Source organism: Branchiostoma belcheri, unplaced genomic scaffold (assembly GCF_001625305.1).
Source record: "Branchiostoma belcheri isolate BF01 breed outbred unplaced genomic scaffold, Haploidv18h27 scaffold11, whole genome shotgun sequence".
Taxonomy (NCBI): Eukaryota; Metazoa; Chordata; class Leptocardii; order Amphioxiformes; family Branchiostomatidae; genus Branchiostoma; species Branchiostoma belcheri.
Window position 1 is genome coordinate 4,167,667 of NW_017802491.1, and position 24,843 is coordinate 4,192,509.

At 45.3% G+C, this 24,843-nt stretch overlaps 1 protein-coding gene across 1 annotated transcript; it reads left to right on the top strand.

Moving 5' to 3' along the window:
• The first annotated feature begins 329 nt into the window (after nucleotides 1-329).
• On the top strand, nucleotides 330-24,586 carry LOC109484570 (helicase with zinc finger domain 2-like). The gene is made up of 37 exons (XM_019787896.1): nucleotides 330-472; nucleotides 3,789-4,037; nucleotides 4,159-4,198; nucleotides 4,481-4,687; nucleotides 4,949-4,985; nucleotides 5,198-5,340; nucleotides 5,555-5,710; nucleotides 6,031-6,108; nucleotides 6,261-6,314; nucleotides 6,485-6,559; nucleotides 6,890-7,105; nucleotides 7,362-7,816; nucleotides 8,014-8,478; nucleotides 8,648-8,843; nucleotides 8,972-9,632; nucleotides 9,884-10,184; nucleotides 10,589-10,796; nucleotides 10,920-11,027; nucleotides 11,416-11,930; nucleotides 12,072-12,264; nucleotides 12,591-13,060; nucleotides 13,236-13,685; nucleotides 13,814-14,051; nucleotides 14,183-14,290; nucleotides 14,398-14,473; nucleotides 14,714-18,548; nucleotides 18,691-18,776; nucleotides 18,945-19,070; nucleotides 19,310-19,456; nucleotides 20,843-20,957; nucleotides 21,207-21,387; nucleotides 21,486-21,655; nucleotides 21,893-22,055; nucleotides 22,339-22,569; nucleotides 22,981-23,158; nucleotides 23,443-23,610; nucleotides 23,927-24,586. Exons 2-37 carry the CDS (start codon nucleotides 3,823-3,825, stop codon nucleotides 24,079-24,081), a joined length of 11,220 nt encoding a protein of 3,739 aa, XP_019643455.1. The 5' UTR covers nucleotides 330-472; nucleotides 3,789-3,822; the 3' UTR covers nucleotides 24,082-24,586.
• Nucleotides 24,587-24,843: the final 257 nt, after the last annotated feature.

Sequence of the window (24,843 nt, forward strand, 5' to 3'; positions counted from 1 at the left end):
CGATTTAATCAGGCTATCGTAGTTTCATTGCTGTGTGAAACTGAACGCTAGTTTCGGTCAGCCATCCCAGAAGCAGTATGTCAATAATGACTCACAGCGCAAAGAAAACGGCTATTTTGCTGATATTTCTTTGCACAAAAAGCAGGACGGTTACAAATGATCAAACATTACTTTAAAACTTCTGCATGGTGGTTACAGTTGGCTCTTGCTTAGAATTGGTCCTGCCAGTGAGTAAATAAAGGTAGAGTCAAAACTTGGTCAAAGGACACACCGAAACTTTAGCAATATCGCACTGCGCATGTCATTACCCAATGGCGTTGCGCCTACATGTTTACAAAGGTCGGTGTGAGGTGGGACGAAACCAAGAAACATCTTTGGAAGTACACTACAGTGGTGTAAACAGCCGGAGTTTTGACGGGAAAATGTTGTGCAGCTGTCAGAAGACTGGCAGGATCTAATCGACCAAATACAGGTACGATGGGTGCAGTTGTTCAGACATACCAATTAAGCACAAGGGCGTGTAGGTAACAATATGCAAGTCGACGAAATGCTAACATGCCGCCGAAATGAACGGTTCATATACGTCAGAATGATAGATTTCATTACTACTTAATTAGCAGTATCTATTTGATCTCTCACTGTTAGGTGTTTGGAAATGCTTGGTCTTGATATGAATCAAAAGTATTTTAGGAAAATGAGGAATATATTGTGATATTCTACTAGTATCTCATAGAAAGTCAGACTAACATTTCCGGGTGAATTGACCGCCATTTCTACCAGATGTTCTTCCCCTTCTTACAACAACCTGAGATTACCATTATCACAACTCGCGATCGATGTTTGACACTTGCAAACTGTCTGAGTGTGCCACTCTACCGGGTACCTAGCTACATTCCCGCGGCGCGGGCAATATAATCGTTATCTCGGGTCATGATCAACTTATGACCGACATTTAGCAGGTCTTGCCTCATAGACATGAAGCATAAATTCCCACGCATGACTTCTGACGAGAGGGGTGACATTGTTCTGTTGCGTATTGATTTTCAGAGGTGTGTCAACTGACTCAACTCTGTGTTGCAATGTTTGTTTTGCACGATGAAGGCTGTCGTCCACGAAATTAAGAGTCGATTCTTAACTGACAAGTTAAAATACAACGGAGGGTGGCCTGTCCGCTAGCTATCAAGTGCTGGATACTTGATGTGACTGTCACGGTTTTATTTGGCAAAGAGAGGCTGTGAAACTACACACATAGAGGCTGGGATGTTGCAACACCTGTGACATTGAGCTATAGATGGTCTGTCTAGATATCAATATTCGTAAAGGAGTAAAGGTGCTACGGTAGACACTTATGTAAGCCGACCAGGTAGCGCTACATGTAGCCTGCTCAGATGCGTTGTAGTGCGCAATAGGAACTAGAAAAATGTCACGATTTTTCCTCGAAACGTTTGTGGTCTGGCCACATAGCACTGCAAGTTAGCGGCCGACTGGGCGCTCTTTTGTCGACAGGCTATTGTTGAGAAGAATTACCGGACGCGAAACTAGACAAGGTAAACATTGGTACGGCGCACCGAAACTAGTGCCAGGTTACATATTAAATTATCGCGCATGGCAATCTTACACACTTCCGAACAAGAACGGATACAAGGTATGTATATGTACACGCAACATGTACATTTAACTTTCCAAGGTGAGTTTAGAGTATAGTGTGTGCGGTATAAAAAAGTGAAATGTACAGTCGGGTTGCAACAAGACCGTTGGAGTCAACACCATATTAACCAGGTACGCATTTGATCTCAAACCAGCAGCCACGCTTGTAAACATGAACGTGCAAGGGACTTATACAGCGGCTGGGCATACATGTTTTGTTTTGTTTTCAAAAACGTCATACATATTGTTACAGTTCCTTTGCAGTAGTATGATGCAAGAAATTAGTTCATGTCCTGTTCAGAGCCCTGTTACGGCTCAACAGACTTTGACGCGGGACTTTGGCGTTGTTGTTGGTCACGGTCCCGTCAACAGTTTGAATGCTATTCCTGTTTTAGATTTGTTTAGGCTAGTCGACCAGGTGTTGAAGCTACAACACATGTACTAGGTTTATACTGTGTCATGAATTGCCATTGACGTAATAGGTCAGTCATTACCGAGTTTAAGCATCTGCGAACTTACGTGACAAAGACGATATTCATGACTATTGACTCGATTGGGAAATACGTATACTGATCGTATAGAAGGTAAATTATGGGATTTTTACCACATAAATGATGCGTTCTGGGCTATCAGGAATCCGATATCGTGACGTACCGGTAGCACTATAAGCCAGACAGGTCAAGGTTAGTGAATGATCGCACATTTCAGGAACCTGAGACGTTACCTGAAACCTTTGGATCTCCTGATACTATCAGGAACCAACTTTGCTATGATGTCTGTTTTTCACCCAGGCATGAGCCTTTTGTTACATGTACGAGTACCTGTTCAGCGTTCATATATAATCCTTCGCCAGTAACGTAATATTTTCTGTGAATAGAAAGCACGTCCGATCCCTGGGTATGTACTTTACACTATTGTAGGCCGGGTTGTATATATAACGTTAGTAACATTTCTTTTACTAAGTCGATCGTGACTGAACCTCCTCTCGTGAATGAAAAATAGGAAAAAAATCAACGTTTCCGTAAAAAAAACATGCAGATTCTGAACGTCTTGCAGGTTCCCCGCCAGACTTGATTGGCAGAGGTCAAGGTTAGTGCATCCGGCCGCTAGGCTCACCCGGAAATACTAGATCAATGAAGCCTTAGCTTGCGTAACGTAGATATGTCAATAGAAGGAACATTGTCACGGCTATAGATCGATGCAAGTGCAGGTAAACGTATAGACTTAAAAAGTAAGCATCGTCGATGTGTCACCGTCCAGGAACTACAAGGGTTGATTTCTAGTAACGACCACCTGTAATGATAGTACTTACTGACACAGAGTGAGTTATCCTCTCCATCGCCCATGTGGTATAAAAGGCTATATGTTTCCTCAACTGGTCATGAGGCCTGTCCTGTACCGATGACTGGGCGACATTCCAGGTGATCCACCTTGCCTCTAACTCTTTAGGTAATTTGTACGTTTGACCTGATCAGCATGATCAAAACAAAACAAACGTTTAGACATGTCGATAATACTAGAGTTCAATGTTCAGTGATTATTTTTACCTTTCTAAATCAGCTTTGACAGGCTTTGATATACATTATAAATCGGATGATTTCTAGTAGTCAATGGATAATTTTCGTTCCACCAACTTGAGATATTTGTCTTCGTTTGCATTATGAGAGAAAAATGTTAACGGAATGGTCCATTCAGTTCCAGCCCTGTTTTTGGCATGTGACTTGCCGCTATGTATTGCAGATGCAGATACAAGTGTACGACCGGAGCATTTGATATGAGACTTAAAATCTCTGTCGTGTTTAGGAGGCTACAATATTGGTTTACCGAGGCTACAATACTGATCCATTACTTTTAGGGAGCGAGTATTGGGATTGGTAAACAAAACGCTTACATCCCGAATCGGCATGTGCTGCACAGAATGTCAGTATAGCTAGAATGATAAGCTTTTCTTACTTTTGTTAAATCTTACAACCACAATGTTGTGTATTGAATTGGGGAACCCTTGAAAATCTTATTGTAGGTTTTCGGTTTCTCCCGCACATTTCGTCTCATAAATTACTACATACAGATTGACTTGTTCTGTCTTTATGTTCCGAAATATACAAATATAGTAAACTCACATTCTGTTTCCCAAAATACAGTGCTGAAGCCATGTCGAACGTCCACTGAGTAAAGATGGACTACCGTTGGATCCCCAATCCCTTCACTGGAGAGTGGGAACTTGTGGTGGAAGATCCTCCTTTTCTCGGTGCCGGAGCCTTCTCATCTTTGACGCCCTTCGGTGGAGAGTACAGCCACACATATACACACCGAAGTTTCAGCCCAATACGTCTTTCACGGGAGAGACAACGAAGGCGGTTTGATATACAAGATCGTATGGAGTACATATGGTGGGTTTCTTTATTCATTGAATGGAACCTATATTTCATATTTCCATGTTAATTTGATTTCATGTACAAAAGATGTTCTATATTTATACCATTTGTATTCACCATTATGACACTCCTACAGGTCAGAAGTACCATGGAATGGACCACCGCAGCTGTATAAGGTAGGATGACATTATCACCCATGTTTGTTTGTTTGTTTGTCAAACATTTACAAAGCAAATATGCATTCAGTGAATGTTTCATGTGTATTCTTTTGGTATTGACTTCTGTCAAAGAAGGCTTTATTTGGAGGACTTTGCGTGATATATCAAGAACATTGATTGATTGATCAATCGGTTGATTGATTGTGGTCATGATTGGATGAACAAAAATGGAAATGCTACTAACATACGATGGACAGAAAGTGTTCAACAGACCCCTGTAATACTTCGTCTTCGTCTCAGGAATGGCTGCATAAACTCAGGAAGGACGTGAAGGAGGAAGGGGGCGACTGTTATGAAGAAGAAGACTACGAGACGGCTGTAGATTACTACACACAGTGTCTGGAGGTCTGCCAGGTCCTACATGAAGAAGGCTTCCACAACAGCGCTGCCGACAGAGAGTTCGTGCGGAAACTCTACACCAACAAAGCGGCATGTCGCTTCAAGCTGGTAAGAATGAAGGACCAAAAATACATTTTTTTTTCACCTCTACTGACCACTAGTCAGATGCGCTATGCACCCCTATATATGTACACAAGGTAGTTGTTGTGTGCAATCACAGTGGGAGTAGGATTAAGTGTTGACGTTTTTCCTGTGAGACTGTGATTGTTGTTTCTCGTTCCAATTCTTTTGTCTGTCTTTTTTCCCTCTGGTTGACGCTGTAACAAAGCCATGTGAGTTCGCAAACGCGCTTTCTGTCCTCTATTGCAGGATGACTATGAAGGTGCCATACAGGATTGTGACCAAGGTACAGACGCTTTTTACTTAGAATTCTATGTAAGGGCAGTGTGCTTACACATATAGGTGTCAGTCTTCGATCCCGCTCTGTCGTATTTCGCTATATATATATACATGTAGTATTCACAATACCAACATTGTGTCTTGTGCAGATATCGTACCTTGAAAGTTATGAAGAATAACGTTTCGTGTTTATAATTAAGTTATTGCTCTCTCCAACAGCTTTGAAAATCATACGACTGGCAGAGCTACCGTCTGAAAATCGCCAGAAGCCTCTGTACTGGAAGGCTCGCGCTCTGAAGGCACGGGGTCTTTACTCAGAAGCATGGCACACTGCAGAAGAGTGCAGACAGATAGCTTCCTCGGTAAGTCAATCTTTGTTGCACAGCCATATGAGGGCTATTTTAATGAATGAAAAAAATGCATATCAACAATATACATAAATCATGCTTATGATTATCTATAAATGTTTTGTGTGTTTCGTTCTCGCAAACTGTCCGGCCGGGCCCCGGCTTGGAAATGTGGCCCTAGCATTACATGCAACAAAATAGTGACAACGTCACGTCAATGATGTTTCAGGATTCTGCCATACATGCACTGATGGAAGAAATCCGGCCGCTGCTACCACCCGCGATCCGCCGTCTCCTTCTCCAGACCAGCCCAGGCCAGTCAGCTTCTGCACGACACAGTGTGGGAGGAGGCCAAATATCTGATGACATAAATGATGATGCACACGTGAGTATCTATGAATATCATCAGTGCGGTCGTACGTAGTAGTGTGGTGGTCTTACTAAAAAAACACGAGAAATTATGTTGATACAGTACGTACAACTTAAATAAAATAATCCAGAACTAGTACGATTTTGAAAACGATTTTGCGCTATTCGGCTGGCTAGAGCTGAGCTGTCATGACTGTAAATAACCCCCTGTGATAATGTTTAACACATGTTGATTGAGTACCATGTCGATGGTTGTTCTTTATAATCTAGGATACAGTAGAAAGTTACGATGCGAGTCAGAGAGTTCTTCACGTAAGTCGCAACTGTTATCTTCAGGTGCCAAGTTCAACGGATGATAAGGATAAACAGACGGAAGAAAATGACAACAAGAAGAAAGCACAAACTGCTGTTAAGGTAAGGGGTAGTCTAAAACAAATAGCCATGTCATGGAGCACCATACCCGTACTCCAAAATACAGAGAAATAAATGTAATTGATTGATATGTGGCTGTGCTATGGTCGAGATTGCATAACTGTTTACACAAAATTATTTTTCTTTCGCCTTAGCCTAAATCTAAATCTAAGAAGCAGCTGAAAGCAGAGCAGAAGAGAAGAGAGAAGGTACGTACATTTTTCGCTTTACTGTTGCAAAAAAACATTCAGTGTTATCTTTTTGTTTCTACAGCCATGAAGAGGTCTACATCATAACAATGGAGGGGGAGGGGTGGGGGTGAAATAATTCTCTAGATTGTCATATTCATATTATGATGTAATAAGCACCATGCTTACAGGAAATGGAGGAGATTGCTCGAGAACACGAGGCAAGGAAGAAAGAAGAGGCACTCAAAGAGGAAAAGAGGAAACAGGTACTAGTAATTACAATGAACATTGGTCACACAGCTAAAAATATCAAAGACCAAACATTGAACTTTGACAACTGTTCCTGAAAATATAGTATATACAATAATAGTTTTGGAGGTGAAAATGCAAATGAGAAAGGACACATTGTCTTAGAAAAGCCGTGAGCCGTAAATTAGGTGCAAGACTGTTAGCATGAAAGTTCATCTGACTTGGTAAATTACATAATGGAAATTAAACTCCTCTCCAACTCAAAAAGAAAATTGACTCATTGAAATTTTCGAAAAACTCTGGGTCTTTAGCAGCTATCTATTTACCAGCTAATCTCTTGTTTACAGAAAGCCTCTGAGCGAGAAGCTTCAAAAGCACGAGCAGCGGTTTCTGAAGTTGACGGGCAGATGAAAATTGGAGGTGGCGGGGAAGGAAGAGATGACGTCTTCATCAATGGCGATACAAGGACGAGGGAAGACCGAAAAGAAGAGAAAAAGCATGAAGACGAAGAAGAAATGGACAGCAAGGACGGTAGCATCGATGGAGAGGTTCAAAAGGCACCGGTGGGTAATTTCTGGTAACGTTGAGTCTTTAACCTAGAGAATTTAGGATCGGCAGACTAAATGCACTTTCAAATGAATCTGCTGGTCTCTCTGTACTTTGAGCTTTGTAAATCTGCCTTAGCATCGTTTAGAATATAAAGCTTTCCGTATATTCATAAAAGGCGGTGTCATGTTGACAAGGCGGTGTCATGTTGACTTAGCTTTGGCAGCACGAAGAAAACAACTCTTACAATCTACCATGATATAACCTTTACAGATCGCTGCCGTCTCTACAAGTACCCCAGCCTCCAGCCCCAGTCCTACCCACAGCTCCAGTAGCAGCTCTCGCTCTAGTCTGGGCAACATTGGTCCCAGCACTAGTCTAGCTTCCTGTGCTCCAGCCAGTAAAAACACCAATAGTGCACTGAGTAGGGAAAGCCCAGGGTCTCCCCAGGCCGTGAGCACCTTAGAGTCAGGCAACTACGAGTTCCTCTTAGCTTGCGATGGGTGCTTTGTACGGGAAGACGGTCTGTATGGCCTGGGAGCTTATTCCTACAAACTAAGCACCAGTCACAAGTGTAGAGGAAACATTTTGCTCGCTAGGAAAAGGCACAGCAAAGAGTCTTTCGTGAAGATTCGTCCGGTCCCGAAACACAGCTTTTTGTTCCAAGGAACATACAAGCTTTGTCAGCAGTTCCAAGGGTCTCGCAAGTGCAAGATTGGAGAACCCAGGTAACTATAAGCCTTGGCTTATAAATCTCTTATATGACTAGGTACGCCTTTGCGGCGGTTAAAACAACTTTGCCTATGTAAGACTGAAGAGTCTCTGTAAAATAAGTCTGTTAAATCATGTTGAATGTTGCTGCCCTGAAGGACTGACGGTTATGTGCAGGCTTTATCATAAGCAACATGTTTTTTTTTCTTTGTAGATGCACGTTTGCTCACAACGAGATAGAAAGCGATCTCTGGACAAGAGACCGCGAGGATAAGTTTAACCGTGAAATCGTGACTGGCCAGCTAAAAACCAAAGACCCTAACCGCTGGTTAGAAATCAAGGAAACAGCTAGCAACAGCTCAGACACCGAATCTTCTGCCACAACCGAGTCCGTTGATGAAGAAAGCAGCGTCGGCGATCTACGCAGAAGGGTTTATGACTACAAGTTAGCGTGCGATGTCTGCTATCCGAGGGACGAGAACAAGCACGGTGCAGAAGCGCACTCTTACGTACAAAACAAGAAGCACAACTGCGGGGAAAACGTCCTCCTTGCGCGAAGGAAGAACACCGACGGCGCGTTTAAGAAAGTCCGCCCGCGTCCGCAGCACGCTTTCTTCGGGACGTACAAGCTTTGCCAGCAGTTTCAGTCGTCAATGCCGTGCATGCTTGGGGAGCCAAGGTACGACCAAAATTTCAGTTTACTAGCGCTTCTGGCCAATCTTTCAACAACTTTTGAACATGTCACTTTCAACTCTCTATACTAGTCGTAAATATAAGTGTCATTATGTCATCATCCTTCGGTCATAGGAATTTTAAAGAATTACAGATGACTGTTGTTTCTATTACAGATGCACATTCACTCACAACGACATAGAAATCGACCTCTGGACGAGAGAGCGACAAGGAAAGTTCAACCGTGATGAGCTGATGTCTCAGCTCAGCAAAACACCCGTGTTTGAGGCGGATGCTATCCGAAGACTGCGGCAAAAACATGGCGGCATCTTCCGATTTCTATGCAAGGAGTGCTTCCAAGGCAGTCCTACGGTAAGCAAGCAACATGGTGATGATTGCTACGCTTGAATATTTTTTCTTACATTTGATATTTGTGAAGGAAAAGTTGCATATATGTTTGATTTACGATTGAGTAATGATTGCGTGGCGCTGTATTTCAGGTCATCAGTGACTCCTCGCTGTGTGACCGACACTTCCCAGAGGGACAACGCCAACAGGACATCGAACTTCTCGTCCACGCCAGAGAAACGAGTAAAGGGGAGTCCAGGTTTACACCGATAATGCCTTCGCCACAGCTCACGGCCAACCAGATCCCGCTATTCTGTGCGTACATGGACAAGTGTACGTTCGGAGGCGGACGGTGCGGACGGGCGCACGGGCAAGTCGAGATGGATGTTTGGATGCTGGAGAGGAAGTACGGGACGCCACAACGGCAGCTGGTCAACGGCTCAACAGAGGCAACCGCCTCCCGGTCAACGGGAAACGTTCCCGCTCAGTGGCGTCACGTGGACTGTCCGTTCAGGTTACAGTTCGTCTGCCGGCAGTGTTGGCTGTCTCCCGGGTCGAGTCGTGTTGTCAGCAAAGCGTCAACCAACGACAAGACTTGCGAACGAAACAAACACGCATGGAACGAAGAAAACAGAATGTGTCTGAGCATTGACACCAGAAAGGAGATACGGAGGATTCCCGAAAAGTGGATATCAAATTTTGAGATGTGCCGCTACATTCAACCAGGCAAATGTTGTTTTCTTGGCCAGGAGTGCACATATGCTCACAGTGAAGAAGAGAGGAAAGTATGGACATTCCTGAAAGAACAGAAACGTGAGAAACTGAAATTGTTTCTTCGATGTGATTAATCAATGATGTACAATAATACATGTATTATTTCCTCTTTTATTCTCTGCTCTTAACAAACATTATGTCCTGTAACGTTATGTCTTTTGATGATGGAGTACATTTCTTTACCCTTCTACCCTTACCACATTGTAAAGCTGGTAACTACCGTAAAGATATTGCCGTAAAGATATTGAAGTAGATTCTAAAAATATGGTTGCATTGTGTGTTGACTGCAGTTCGTGACCTTGAAGTCTTGGTGAATCTCTCACAACAACAACAGCATGCCCGACCGTCATCCCCCTCCACCCCGTCCCCTCAAGCTTCTCCGCGTACGTCAGGCTTCCCTCTCCTCCGACCGTGGATCAGTCAGTACTACTGTAACCTGTGTCACAAGACCTGTAACGGCAGGGTGACGTTCGACCAGCACTGTTCCTCCGATGGACATCAGGCCCGGCTCAGGTCAGACGCCAGCGACAACTGGCAGTACCGCCGGCCGCCGTGGATTGGACGAGACGAGGAGTACAGACTATGCCGACGGTATTGAATTATATCTTGCTTTTACCTTCATGAAAAATGGAGGTATTGTTTTTGGTCTGTCTGTGTGTGTGCCTGTGCGTGTGTGTCTGTCTGTCTGTATGCGTGCCTGTGTGTGTGTGTTTTTCTGCATATTTCTGGTCAGCATAACTTAACGTAACTTAAGATAGCATAACTTAAGAAAGCCTTATGGATTTTGACGATATTTGGTATGTACGTAGGCCTTGAAACGACGAATTCCAAGGTCAAATGTGAGCCTCCTAATGAATGACCTTGGTACTGCAGCAGAACGGTTTTTTCTTAATCTTTTGTCCCAGACATGCTACGGTCTTCTTCAATAATGCTTTCAACCCCTATCTATATACTGAAAACTTACATCAGTTGTCATTCTTGACTGCCCTCTGTAGCCATGCAGCCGGCTCCTGTCAGTACGATGGAGTTGAAGACAGACACAACATCTGTCCGGAAGCGCACAGCCAAGAAGAACTGGACGAGTGGAAGGAGAGACGTCAGCACCGGTGGCTCAACATGGAAATGGCGCGGAAACAGAACCTGTTCTCCTACATGGACAAACTTTGGGACGAGTATGAGAAGACCACAGATGGACCATCAATAGTGAGTAACGGGGCTGTCTCCAAGCACATTTAGAGCCCCTGTACTATGCCTATGGCTGGTCACCTCCTGCTGTTTTGTACTCGGTAAGACGTGACTTATATTTTTATTTCTATCCATCACCAGATTGCAGACTCGCTGACGGGAGTCAGTATTTCCTGTACCCGGGAGGAGAGCGCTCTGTTAGAAACAAAGGGAGAAACGTGCACGTGGACTTTCACTGTGACTTCTAAGGTAAGTCCTGATTGTTGTTGTTATATTCATAAATTCTTTTGTTTTCTTGTCTCTATGAATTTTCGCTTTTCGCTTTTCCTTCTTATAATTGGACACTGAAATGATTTTTTCTCTCTCTCTTTCCTTTCCCTTTTCTCTATCTCTCTGTCCTTTAGCGCTCTTTCAGTCCTTCGACTTGGAAGCTCTCGGGTGTTACCTACCACTGATGTGGAAAACCCCGTAAACTTGTCTTTTGAGGCAAGGTTGGACCGTTTTCTCTGAACGTTTCCTTTCTAATCTCTGAGCAAAGCTAAGGACAAAAAATTCCTTTTCATCGATATTGTTGGTGCAAGTTCAAATGGCACGCGTGTCGCTGATCAAGGCATCACTATTTTCCTGTTTTCCTTAGGAGCCGCTAGAGCATGTTGCGTTGCTTTTCAATGAGCACAGAACGCACTTCTGTTTGCATGGAACAGAATTAGAGGGGAACTGCCAAGTCGCGGAGGGAAAACAATTTCTACATCCCTCTGACGACACCTACATTGTCGAAGTCCGGGGCACGTCTCAGATGTTCGGGGTTTTCCCCCAATGGGTCATTTTTGACTTCGGAAAACGACCGGTGGTTAAGAGGCGTTTGGTGTTGTACGTGGGTAGTGTAGGTCCGGACATCGCGAAAGTCATTCCCGCTCCACTGGACTTCGAACGCTGGCACAGTGGGAACAGGAGTATCGTCAAGTTTGCCAAAGAACTCAACCCAGCGGATCAGGCACTGCTGGCGAAGTACAAAGAACCGACGGAGGAACCAGGGGAAGTTTTGGCAAGACTCTCGCGGCGTAAGAAAGAGCTGGACGAGACGGTCTACAAGACGCGCATGCACGACCTTCTATACCTGGAAGAACTGACACGAAACAGGGAAATTGCCAGGTAAGACAGACAGATGAAAGCTTTCCCGCTGTACTTGCTGTACTTGAAAGTTTACGAAAGCTTCGTCCCTTCTCATAATCACATTGACTATGTCAAGAATGCTTGTGATATAAGTTCTTAATGTATGGACATTTTTTTCAGTATCCGCAAAGAGACAACCCTGGAGCTGTCCGACCGTATATCAGACGGTATTCTGCTGTTCGCTGAGGGAGGAACGCTGTACACCAAGCTCCATCTACAGGACCAGCTCAGCGAGGACGGACCGGCCGGGAAACTCATCCTCACCAACGTCAACACCGTTCTACTGGCTCCGAAAGGAAGCGATACTAACAAGGTTAGAGCGCACGCAATTTTCCTCCCTGTCAGATCAAACTGTATTTGTATCTGTATAGCCGGTATAACCACCCTTTGGCGTAACACACTTGCTTTGCGGGCACGCGGCGCGGCGGTAGCTGGTAATAATATATTACACTGCACCACTATGTACGACCTGTACATGGTAGAGTTAAAGAAAACAACACCAACAACATCCTATGAACTATCAAGCTGAGGAAACTATTATACGGATGCAAACTTAGTGTCTTCCACAAAATGGTTCAGAGTATAAACTGATGCTGTTTTGTACATATACTAATGGAAATCTTCTCACTTTTCCTCTAGGTCTATGAAGCCGCCATCGTCCAACTGAAGGGGTTTGAAGGGCGGCGAAAAGACGAGATTTACCTCCAACTGTCCAGCCGCTGCTGCCAAGACCTGAACCTCAGCTCCGGAACAACAGTGGAGTTTGAAATCCGTTTCCAACTCAACCGCTTACATTTCTGCTACATGCACTTCGCTGTGGACAACATGGCGGCGCTTCACGCCATCTTCCCCAGCAAGGCGGACATGTCGTGGTCCTGGGTGAGGGTGGGGGAGGCCTCGCGGCCGACACGTCAAGTGCAGGACGCGCAGCTTAACGTGAGACAGAGGACCGCTGTTACCCGCATCATGAGCGGGACTGGGGACACTAACCCACCGGTGGTGCTGTACGGCCCTTTCGGTACAGGAAAGACGAGGACGATGGCTTCAGCCGCCCTTCAGATTCTCCAGCAGCCGGGCACGAATGTCCTCATCGCGACACACTCCAATAGGTAAGTTTTGTTATCTTTTTCCCATATCAAATGTTTTACATATAGCACATACAATTAAATGTATCTATGAGTCTTCTGCATATGTATATTGTATTATACTGGCGAATGAAGTCTAAATAACGAAAATGGCGGAAGCAATAACGTTATATACACTAATATATACTTTTTACCACAGCGCTGCTGACTTGTACCTGAAAGAGTACATCCATCCATACGTCACATCCGGTCATCCCGGAGCGACCCCGTTACGTGTGTACTTCAAAGAGCGCCGCCTGGAGACCGTAGACGACACCGTCATGCAGTACTGCAAACTGGACCCCGACAAGAAGTCGTTCGCCATGCCCGAGATGGAAGACATCATGAACCACCGTATCGTCATCGTCACCCTCACCACCTCCATGTACCTGATCCGGATGGGCCTCAGGCCGGGACACTTCACTCACATCCTGCTGGACGAGGCAGCTCAGGCCATGGAGTGTGAAACTCTCCTCCCGCTCTGCCTCGCCGATTCCACCACGCGTATCGTCCTCTCCGGGGACCACAAACAGATGAGCCCGAAAGTATACTCCACAGAAGCGTGCGACTTATCGTTTGACAAGTCCTTGCTGGAGCGGATGGTGCAAAGGTAAGATTATCCTCATCGATCGAATGCTTAAAATTCCTTGACGACGTAGAAATTTATAAACAGAAGTTTGCTTAAGATAATGCATGAATTTATGTTCTGATTGATGTGATGTTCTCGCAAATAAACAGGTACATCAGGCTCACGAAAGGTCCGACAGAGAAAGCGGAAAACCCCTTCCTGGTCATGCTGAAGGACAACTACCGCTGCTGCGAGGAGATTCTCCGGTTCCTGTCGGAAAGTTTCTACGGAGGGCTGAAGAGCGTGGGCCAGCCTCGCCATCCGCGGTGGTACCCGCTCACCTTCTTCAGCGCCGAGGGAGACGACAAGACGGGAGACTACAGCACATCGTACTTCAACATGGCTGAGGTGAAGGGTGCTCTAGATAACAATTCAAACTTTCCAATATCTGCATTCTGCAATTGGTGACTGACTACAACGATAGTTTTATTAGATATGAGCAGCTTCTTAATTAACTTGTTCTTTCTGTTTAACCAAAGGTGTTGGAGATCTCAGAAAGAGTAGAGCAGCTGGTGAAAGACTGGCCGGAGGAGTGGGGTGAACTGAAGCTGGGAGACATCGGAGTCATCACACCATACCACAATCAGGTCAGTTATTACAGCAATATTAGTCACGGGTTTAGGAATGGTTCTATTTCTGCACTGATGGTAAACGTTCAAGTTTGAAACCTCATACTTTAACTCTCTTTTCACAGACACAGCTAATCAGAAAAGAGCTGCGTCGTAAACGTTTGGGTGGCGTTACTGTGGAAATGGTAACCAATATCCAAGGTAGGTTCTCCTTCACTTAAGTGCTAGACCTATTGTATCATTGTGTTAATGCTATGTGCTATGCTGCTTGGGTACCTAAAATGACCCTAATGTGTTCCTATGACCCTCGCGCGCCAAAAGAATGCAGCAAGATTCGTTAGCTAGGGGGAACACAATGTATGTTCTGTGCACATGTGACAACGACTTTGTGATAACTTAACGTTCTGTTTCTTATGACGTGATAACAAAACTTTTATTCAGGTAAACAGTTCAGGGCAGTCTTCATCAGCACGGTCAGGACCAGAGCAACGTGTGACCCGAAGAACGACAAGAACAGCTACGGCTTCCTGTCAGACAGTAAGCTCCTGAACACCGCCATGACCAGAGCGCAGTCCCTTGTCGCCGTGGTAGGAGACCCACACGCGCTCTGTTCACGTGGAGCTTGCCAAAGAGTCTGGCAAAAGTTCATCTCCGAATGTGAGAAGAACAAGAGCCTGTTCCCCCAGACACTCACCATGAGCCAAATCTACGAAACAACTGAGAGCACGACTCTCAACCCAGAGGCACAGCCTTTCACTCCAAGAGGTCCTACAGCTTCCGGGATACAGAATCAGGGGGCCTCACCACCTGGCTCTACATCAGGATCTCTTGCCAAGCCACCCACGAAAGTAGATGAGCCAGACGAAATCATCAGACAGCTCATTCTTGAAAGTCTAGAAGACGAGAACGAAGAAGAAGCAAGGCGTTTCAAAGCCCAGATGTTCGACCCCGACAAGGTGACCGTGGTGCCTAGCCAAAGGGACCCATCGCAAGTCTATCTGCACTACGGCCCAGGACAACGGGCAAGTGTGAGACGCCCAGCCCCGTCAAGACTGCAGAGACCCCGCCTGGGAGCAGACAATGCCGATAGGGAGTACGACTCCGGTGAGGATGAGCCGTATGACCCCACACAACTTGAAGTCCAAGAGGAGAGCGACAACCAATGCTTCTATACCAACTACTCACCAGACGAACTGGAAAACCTTCTCCAAACTGAACCAGACCGCTACAGAAGATGCAGGCTGATCGTGAAGGGAACTTACACAGCGTACGGTGAAATCATCGGTACAGACGAAGACGACATAGAGATTAACAGCAGAAAGAACCGAGGGTTGGGCTGGACAAATGACGAGGTGGTGGTGGAAATTCTCGAGAACGCTGATGACCAAGAGTCGGAAGTATTCATGACTAAATCAGACACAAAGAAAGGCAGAGTCGTGGGGGTCCTCAAATCAGCAGTCTCCTTGCACCTGAGGAAGTTCGTCTGTGTTATTGACAGCAATAACCCTAACGTAATGGTCCCAATAAACACTGACGCACCAAAACTAATGACCTACTACGGCAAAGAGAACAGACGACAAAATAATGTACGTGTGTACAGCTACATGTCGGACGCTTCAATCAAGTTCAAGAAGTATGAAGACATCGACCCCAGGAATCCTTACAAGAAGTTGTTTGTCGTTAGATTCCTGAAGTGGACGCCGAGGTACGTCTACCCCCTGGGTGTAGTGACGGATGTCATCACCCCAGATAGCACACTGGAAACAAGCATGGAAATACTCAACCACAAATTCAACGTGCCCAGCAAATACAGGGGGAAAGTCGAGGAGGACGTCAACAAACGGTACTTCGTAGATTGGCAGATCCCGCCGAAGGAGAGAAATCAGAGAAAGGACTTGACCAGAACACACACCGTGTTCACTGTAGACCCACCAGAAGCCAAGGATTTGGACGACGCCCTCAGTGTGGAGGATAATCTGGATGGAACCTACACTGTCGGGATACACATCGCTGACGTCAGCTATTTCCTCCCAGCTGGAAGTGATTTAGACAAGGAGGCTAAGGAGAGATCCACTACTCTCTATCCACACACTGGGAAAGACCCTGTCCACATGATCCCCAAAGGGCTGAGTGAAGGGGTGTGCAGTCTGCTACCCAACAGAGATCGACTGGCCCTGTCACTGTTTGTGACCTTTAACCGTGACGGGGATACTGTTGACGAACTGAAGATAGAGAGGTGTGTTATCCATTCTCGGGCGAAGCTGAGCTATGCACAAGCAGAGGATATCATAGCCGGGTGGGGCTCCTTGTCCGTACCGCAGGAGGTGCAAGGCAGTGTCCGCATACTGCACACAATCGCAGCGGCCCGGCGGCAGAAGAGATTGGGTCCAGCGCACCTGTACCACCAGCCAGACGAGGACAAAGACAGAGCTGTAAGAGCTCACACAATGGTGGAAGAAATGATGATCCTAGCCAACACCACGGTGGCGCGGGTCTTACTACAGACGTTTCCACAGACCACACCTCTTCGTAAACAGCAGCCGCCGAAGCAGGAGAAACTTGAGAACTGGAGAAGACATCATGCTGGCCTCTCCGGCCATTCCGTCGAGCTGTCCAAGACATTGCCAGATGATAAGAATACAGATGCACCGCCCGGCGACATCCCGTTACGTAAAGATATCTGGGATGAGATCAGATTTGCTGCTTTGAGTGGAGACCTGGACACGATACAGCAGCTGGTGTGCACGGATGAGAATCACCCAACCCTGGCTCGAGCATTGCTGCAGTTGCGCGGCATTCAGGACAGAGCCGTGTTTAAGTGTTCAGCCAATCACGAGCCCGAAGACAACGGTCACTACTCTTTGAACCAATCAGCGTACACCTACTTCACGTCACCTATTCGCAGGTACATCGACGTCGTAGTCCATCGTCTTCTCGTGGCTTTGATCGCAAAACGACCGTCGACATACACCTCGGACGAAATCACAGAAATCTGCAGTCACTACAACAATATGGAGAACAACGCAAAGACCTACGAACGGGAGACGTTGGTCTTGAAGTTGGCGTATGATTGGATGTCGAAACCGGAAGTCATGTACCCTGTTATTGACAGTGTTAATGAACAGGAGATACAGCTCCTCATGCCGTCTGTACGTCACACAGAGTCGCGTCAGCGGCGTGTGGAGTTCAGCCTACTGAAACCAGCATCTCTACCAAGTCCTGAGGAAGAGGGGGAATCAGTTGAGGTACGCTGGAAACAGCGAATCTACGACACCGCACCAGACAAGACCCAACTGCCCTGGCCTTCAGACCGTAAAAGGCCCCTGCAGCTCGACAGTGAGAAGTATGTGATAAGGATACCTGGTCAGTATTGGCAAAGGCTTGTCCAACATGTACAGGCGGGAAATATGAGCTCCATAAGTGATGTCGTAACCTACATAGAGGAGGTAGTTGGCATGCAGCTGACGTTTGGACCAAGCGTACGGGTGTTTGAAGAAGTGTCATCGGAAGCGAGGGAAGGCCTGTTCGCCGATCACTTCTGTACCTTCCAGATGACGTACAAGCCAGGACAGGTGGTCAAGGTGCAGCTGACGGGAGACATACGGAAGGGTCTTCTATCACCGTCCATCCAGCTCTTCAACCTGACGCCGAAGATGGACGTGTGTCTGGACCACAGGCGGGACGCAGTGACACGGTTCGCCGTGCCCGCCACGCGGTCTGTGGCCAACATACCGAGATACGGCTCAGTCCGAGCGTACCAGGAACGCTGGTTACCCATCATGGCGGTGGAAGCCGCTCACTGTGCCGTGGAAAACAACGAGTCAGTCGTCGTCCATGGTGTTTACATCAGCTGGGAAAAACAACAACAAACAACAGGGAGTGTGGAGTACTTTGGTCAAATCACTCTCTCACAGAAGTTCTGCAAGGACCGCTGTATCTATTTCAACCAGGAGAACCAGAGCAATCTCAAGGCAGTTAATGAGACCGGGAAGTACCTGGACTACATCTGTGTGCGTTATACCGGTGTGAGGGCTGCCATGACTCGTGACGGTCGCTTCGACATCGCGACGGACAAGACTGAAGAGAAATCCCCGCCGCTCGTCTGTTGGGTGGGCCACTGCCTGGTGATGCCCGGGGTGAAGGCCAGCAAACGTGACGACGTCACAGTCCCTATCAGACTTCACCAGCACCTCATGGCGTTCCCTGACGCTCTCCTGCACCACGGCTCGACTATTCCAGCAACCATAGAGATCATCACCAAGACTCTACCTGACAGGTGAGAAACACTACACTATACAATAGTAGGTTTCGACTTGACCAGCATGTGAACCTGAGAATGTGTAGATTCGTTTTTTTGTAAATGTTTGATTGTAACATATTATACCTAACGTTACTAACCAACTTGATGTCCTTCCCAGGCGTATGGAGAACGCAGTAAGATGGCTGAGCGGCTCTTCAGATCTAGTCCAGCAAATCGCCACGGGGAAACCTATTACTGCTAAAGGTCAGTTGAATGTTGCTCTCTGTATTAAAATGGGTGTTTTTCACTAGATCTCGTATGCCTTATACATGGATGTATGTCCTTAAACCTATCTGCTGATATTGTCGGACAATTCAAAACATCTGCATCTAAAGGATAGGTGGTGTACTACTTGATTGTTTTATGGCACAGACAATCCTTTGGCGAGTGAAGTTACCATCGAGACGCTGCCAGCCTTCTTTCCGCTGAACCAAGGCCAGGGGGAAGCCGTGAAACGGGCTATCAGAAAACCGTTCACTCTCATCCAGGGACCACCAGGTAGGTCTAGTATACTAATCAGGTAGGTAGTACTTGTACTGTGTGGACATCAGTTGTGATTTTACAGGAGCAATTGTGATACGCAAATAATGCTGCAAAGAATTCGCATATTTACTATGTAACAAACCCACCATTTTGTTATGATGCACACAGTACACACATCACAATGATACAATGAATTGCTTTCTGATTAATGTTTACCGATGCCGTACGTTTATGTTTATTTCATCCATCGTTAGGCACTGGGAAGACCGTAACAGGAGTCCATATCGCGTACTACCTGGCCCAGATGAACAAACTGATCCAGTCAGTGTCGGCAGAAGGGATGTACCCTCCCCAGGTCCTGTACTGTGGACCTTCCAACAAGGCAGTGGACGTGGTGACTGGTGAGCATTGGAGTGACTTTATCAAACGTACGAGGGTGGATCAAAAAGTTCTCGGCCTCACCTAGAAAATAAAAGTCAAACTCCTATTCTTTAGTATAACTGTAAACTATGATGTCTTACATCACTGCACACAAAAATTCAAATTTTTATATTCATTAATTAGCACGTGACGCCCCGTAAAAATGGGGCGGGTGAGGGTAAAATCACAAAATGGCCGCAACAGAAGCGTGTGCTGTGATCATGTATATCGATAAAAAGGGATGTCTCGTAAGTAAATCTATGAACACATGGTCAGGACACTTGGTGATGACTCTCCTTCTTATTCAACTATAAAGAAGTGGGTTGCTAGCTACAAGCGCTGCAAGGTGAGCACCAAAGATGAACATATGTCAGGGTGCCACAAATCAGCACCACGGACAATCCAGTTGAGGCCATCCATCACATGATAGTAAATGACAGATGTGAGACTGTCCAACATGTAGCAGAGTCTTTAGCCTGTGTTGTGACTCTGTTCACAATGTTTTGTTAGACATCCTGGGGATGAGCAACCTGTCTGTAAGGTGGGTGCCTAGAATGTTTTCTGAACATCAGAAGTTAAACAAGCTGGACATTTCAAGGAACGAATTCAGTCCAATCCAAGCAATTACCTCAAAACATTTTTCACCCAAGATGAGGCATGGATTCACCACTTTCACCCCAAATCAAAACAACAGAACAAACAATGAATGAAGAATGTTTCCCGGCCCCCCAAGAAGTTTTATCAAGTTTCATCCGTTGACAGGGGTTTTGTCTCTGTTTTCTGGGACAGCAAGGGAGTAATCATGATTGACTACCTGCGAAGGGGTTAAAGCATCAATGGGGAGTACTATTTAACAGAATAGCAACAGTTGAGGACAATGATCAAAGAGAAAAGGAGAGGAAAGCACCGAGCTGGCGTGCTGACAATGCACCTGTCCCCACAGCACAGGGGCCAGTGGCAGCAGCAAACGAATTTGGCTTTGAAGTCTAACCCCACCCTTCCAATTCACCTGACCTACCACCCTCGGACTTCTACCTATTTCCTAAACTGAAGTTCCACGTACGTGGTCAACGTTTTTATGGTAATGATGACGTCATCAGTGCGGGTGAGCCCTATCTGGGGGCTCCAGATTCAACCTTCTTCCACAAGGGGAAGACAAACCTGGAACATCACTGGACCAAGTGCATTGCAGTTAGAGGGGAATATGTTGAAACATAGTGTAAGAAAATGTTTTCTGCCACGACGTTTTCTAGGTGAGGCCGAGAACTTTTTGATCCACCCTCGTAACTCATCGGATTAATCCGGAGGCATGATGATGATGATAGAGCAATGCATTGACTGATAAACATGATCTCCTTTTTATCCAGGATACATGAAAAGGATAAGCGGAGATCTGAAGATCGTTCGCATGTACAGCGAGATGATAGAGAGAGAAGAGTTCCCCATCCCGAATGAGCCGGTACACCCGAATAAGTGCAGAAGGTAGGTAATCATCGTTGATAGTTTGGTCCACATGTGTGCTATATACATGTATACTAGATATCCAGCGATTAAGAACTCATACATGAGGATGCAATAAAATATATAGTAGAAGTGGTTTGAACTCGTCATGAATTAAAATGAACATCAAAATGTCAGCAAGATGGATGTTGCTGAATTTATCTGTGTACCATCTTTGTTGATGTTTATTGTTGTTTTGCTGAACGAACGTTACTCTTGATTGTGTTTCAGCGAGAAAGAGTCGAAGATCACGAACGAACACGACGACGTGTCGTTGCATCACCTCATCCGCAAACCCGGCAATCCTCACGCCGAGGCCATCAGGGAATTTGAGACTCGCTTCAGAGATCCAAACTACACCGTGACAGAAAAAGACATCACTGACTACAAAGTCCGAATTATGCATGCCAAGGTCGGTGTCATGTCATGTTTTCTGAATCTCCTCCTCCGGAATGATGTTCTTTTATTATTCCCGGCCTTGTTTTCATTCTGGTGATGTTGATCCTGCAGGTTCATGAGCTGAGACAGAAGCACGTGATCCTGTGCACCTGCACTGCTGCGGCCAGCCCCAAGATGGGCATGGCGACCAACATCGAGCAGTGCATCGTGGACGAGTGCGGCATGTGCACAGAACCGGAGAGCTTCGTCCCCATCGTCGGGGCTCCAGTGGAACGAAATGAGTTAGTGGTCCTTCCTTTGCAAAACATTTCTACTTTCTGACAATTGTAATTGTCTTATGATGAATTTAAACGGTGATAACTCTCCAACGACACAAGATAGTGACCTTAAAACGGTTTGCAGCTGTCAAATTCTAGCCGATAGACCTTTTGAATAAGCCTAAGTTTGCCCTGTTTTGACGAAATGTTGTTACCTATGGTTAGGGTTAGGGTAACTTACTTCTTTGCCGTTCGGTGCAGGTCCGCGACATTCCACAACCCGAAGCAGGTGATTCTGATCGGTGACCACCAGCAGCTGAGACCCATCGTTCTGGAGAAGTCGTCACAACAGCTCGGGTTGGACACGTCACTGTTCCAGCGGTATTCATGGATGGCGACCATGCTGACGACACAGTACCGCATGGTAAAGGCATGCTTTTTAGTACTGCTACAGTTATTGGAGCCTTTTGAACGCAACGACCTGATGCGGCATCAATTTCATTTCTAATATCTGCGATAACGATTTATTCTTGACATAGCGTTTGTATCTTAATATGTTTACCTCTTACAATATACCTAGAGTTTGACCACTGGTAAAACCTGTATACTGTACGTACACTGATAGAGATAACTGTATACAAATCAAATCAAATGTATACAATTACTGGTAAACTGAGTGATAAACATTATGTACTTTGTTTTAACAGCACGAAGCCATTTGCAGTTTTCCGTCCCGAGAGTTCTACGAGAACAAACTCCGTACTCACCAGTCCGTCACGGCGAGGCCCCGGCACCCTACCCTGGACGGGCTGTGGCCGGGAGGAGCGGGCAGACCTACGGCCTTCTGCCACGTGGTCGGGAGGGAAGAGGTCCAGACGGTGGCAACGGCGGAGGGCAACCAGATGTCACGGAGCAACGAGATGGAAGCTGACATAGCGGTAAGGAAATCCTAACGCAATGTTACATTATATCTTATCACTTTCGTGCTCTGTACAAGTGCTGGTTAGGTGCTTTCAAGTACAATGTGAAAATTGACGTTTCTTTACACTTGTGTCTTGTAAACAACATTTTCGACATGTTTGACAAATCTTGAATAATAGTGATAGTATTTCGTTTTAGTGCTATTTATGATTTAATTAATCACATTGTTTATAATTGTATTGCTGTGAAATCAATGCAGATCAGTCCTGAAGGACTGCAAGGTTGATTGTGCAATAAAGTTTGAGAATTTGAACGTAATGCTATTTTGATATGACAGTAGATCGTCGCGGATGCCAAACCCATATAGGAGTAGCTATATTTAATCTCTCCTTTATCATAAGGCTCCATTTGTGTGTCTTTTCTAACAGGTGAAGATGGCGATCTCTCTGGTGAGAGAACACAAAATCCAGCCTGAAAACGTCATCCTGTTGTCCCAGTACCGCGCACAGTGTGCACTTCTCAACAAGAAGCTGTCAGCAGAAAGGACCAAACGGAACGACGAGCGACTGGAGAGGGTTGGAGTCAACTCAGTGGTCGCTAGTCAAGGTAAGGTATTGAGCATAGTTCCAGAAATACTCCGAAAGGAAATGGGGAGATATATGTACAAGTAGCAGGAGTGAACAATCACCCATTTTGTCCCCCCCCCTCCTTTTTGCAATGGAGAAGTTCCTGCCGCACTGACGTAATTCTATGAATGACATCCTCTGAAGACCCCCCAATGACAGAATTAGCAACAAATCCTCAATAATAATTAAAAAAGAACAAATTAGCAACAACTGTGAATATTTCAGGGAGATTTGATATTGGAATGTTACATTGCATTTTCATAGGAAGCGAGTGGGATTACGTCATATTTTCCACGGTAAGGTCTCTGCCGTCGTACGAGATTGAACACAACCCTTCCCCCAGCTGGCTCCGGAAGTACCTGGGTTTCATCACGGACCAGAACCAGGTCAACGTCGCCATCACCAGAGCCAAGAGAGGACTTTGTATTATTGGTGGGTAAAACAACAACACGTACTTACATTTCAATTCAAGTCTATCGGAATAAACATCTTGGAAAAAGGATGATGGTTTGCCTTGATGACTACTTGTAGTTTTACCATCATACAAATGGTTAGAAAGGTGCATGGCTTATTTAGGTTGTTGGCTACTTATTGTTTTTGGGAGCTCAAGCATCCAAAAATTCATTCAGATAAAAACATTTAGAGTGTTAAAAAGTTGCAAGTACAATGTAATTCTTAAGTACATGTACTTGAATTCCTATTGTAAATGTGCTTATCAAAATTCTGCCTTGTCTCTCACACTGTGCAGGTAACAAGAACCTGCTGAGGGTCCATCCTCTTTGGGGCAAACTGATCACCGACTATGAAAATCAGAAGTGCCTTGTGAACAACTCAAACTTCATAGCCCGTCCCCCGTCCCAACAGAACGCGTGGACAGGGAGAGCTCAGCAGTACTCATTTTAGTTTTCAAGCGGTCTTCTTGATACAGACTACCAAGTTAGCGCCATGTTTTTTATGTGCGTTGTGATTTCATATGTATACACTAATTTCCTGACCGTACCCTTTACCAGATAGATCGGGCAGATTGCTTCGACTGAAATGCCAAAAAGGTATTGTGACAATTAGCAAGCAAAGTCCTAGTTGGAATGATAATAGGTTAGTAGAGTTATTAGTGTAAAATAGCGCGATGGTCTTGTATGATGCACTGACAAATATTTTTGTGACGACATTGCAGTTTTATTGTAGTTTACCCTTTTTGAACTGTGATTGTGTGAGTTTGTATAACCTGATTCTCCTAGAAGTTAATTACTGTACTGTGACATCCCCCCTAACATTTCAAGATGATTTAGAGTCCTCAAATCCTTAAATGTTACTAAGCTATTGAACAAGTTAATCAGTAATTGGAAATGTTTCTAAGTAATGGCAGGCTACCATTATGTTTTATAGAACACTGCAGAATATATATATATATATATATATATATATATATATATAGCTTTCTGATGTATATTGTAATCATGAGATTTTCGCAGGTCAAGAAAATATTTTACTATAAACATGAACTGTTTCTATTATAAAACCAACTTAAATGCTTTTATAAAATAAACTAATGAAAGGGAAAGAACATCTTTGAGATTATTTGCTGATTAGGTGTTTATTAAGATTTTGTGAGAAACCATAATTGGGGTATTTTATGTAGAGCTTTTAAAATATAGCAGCAATTGT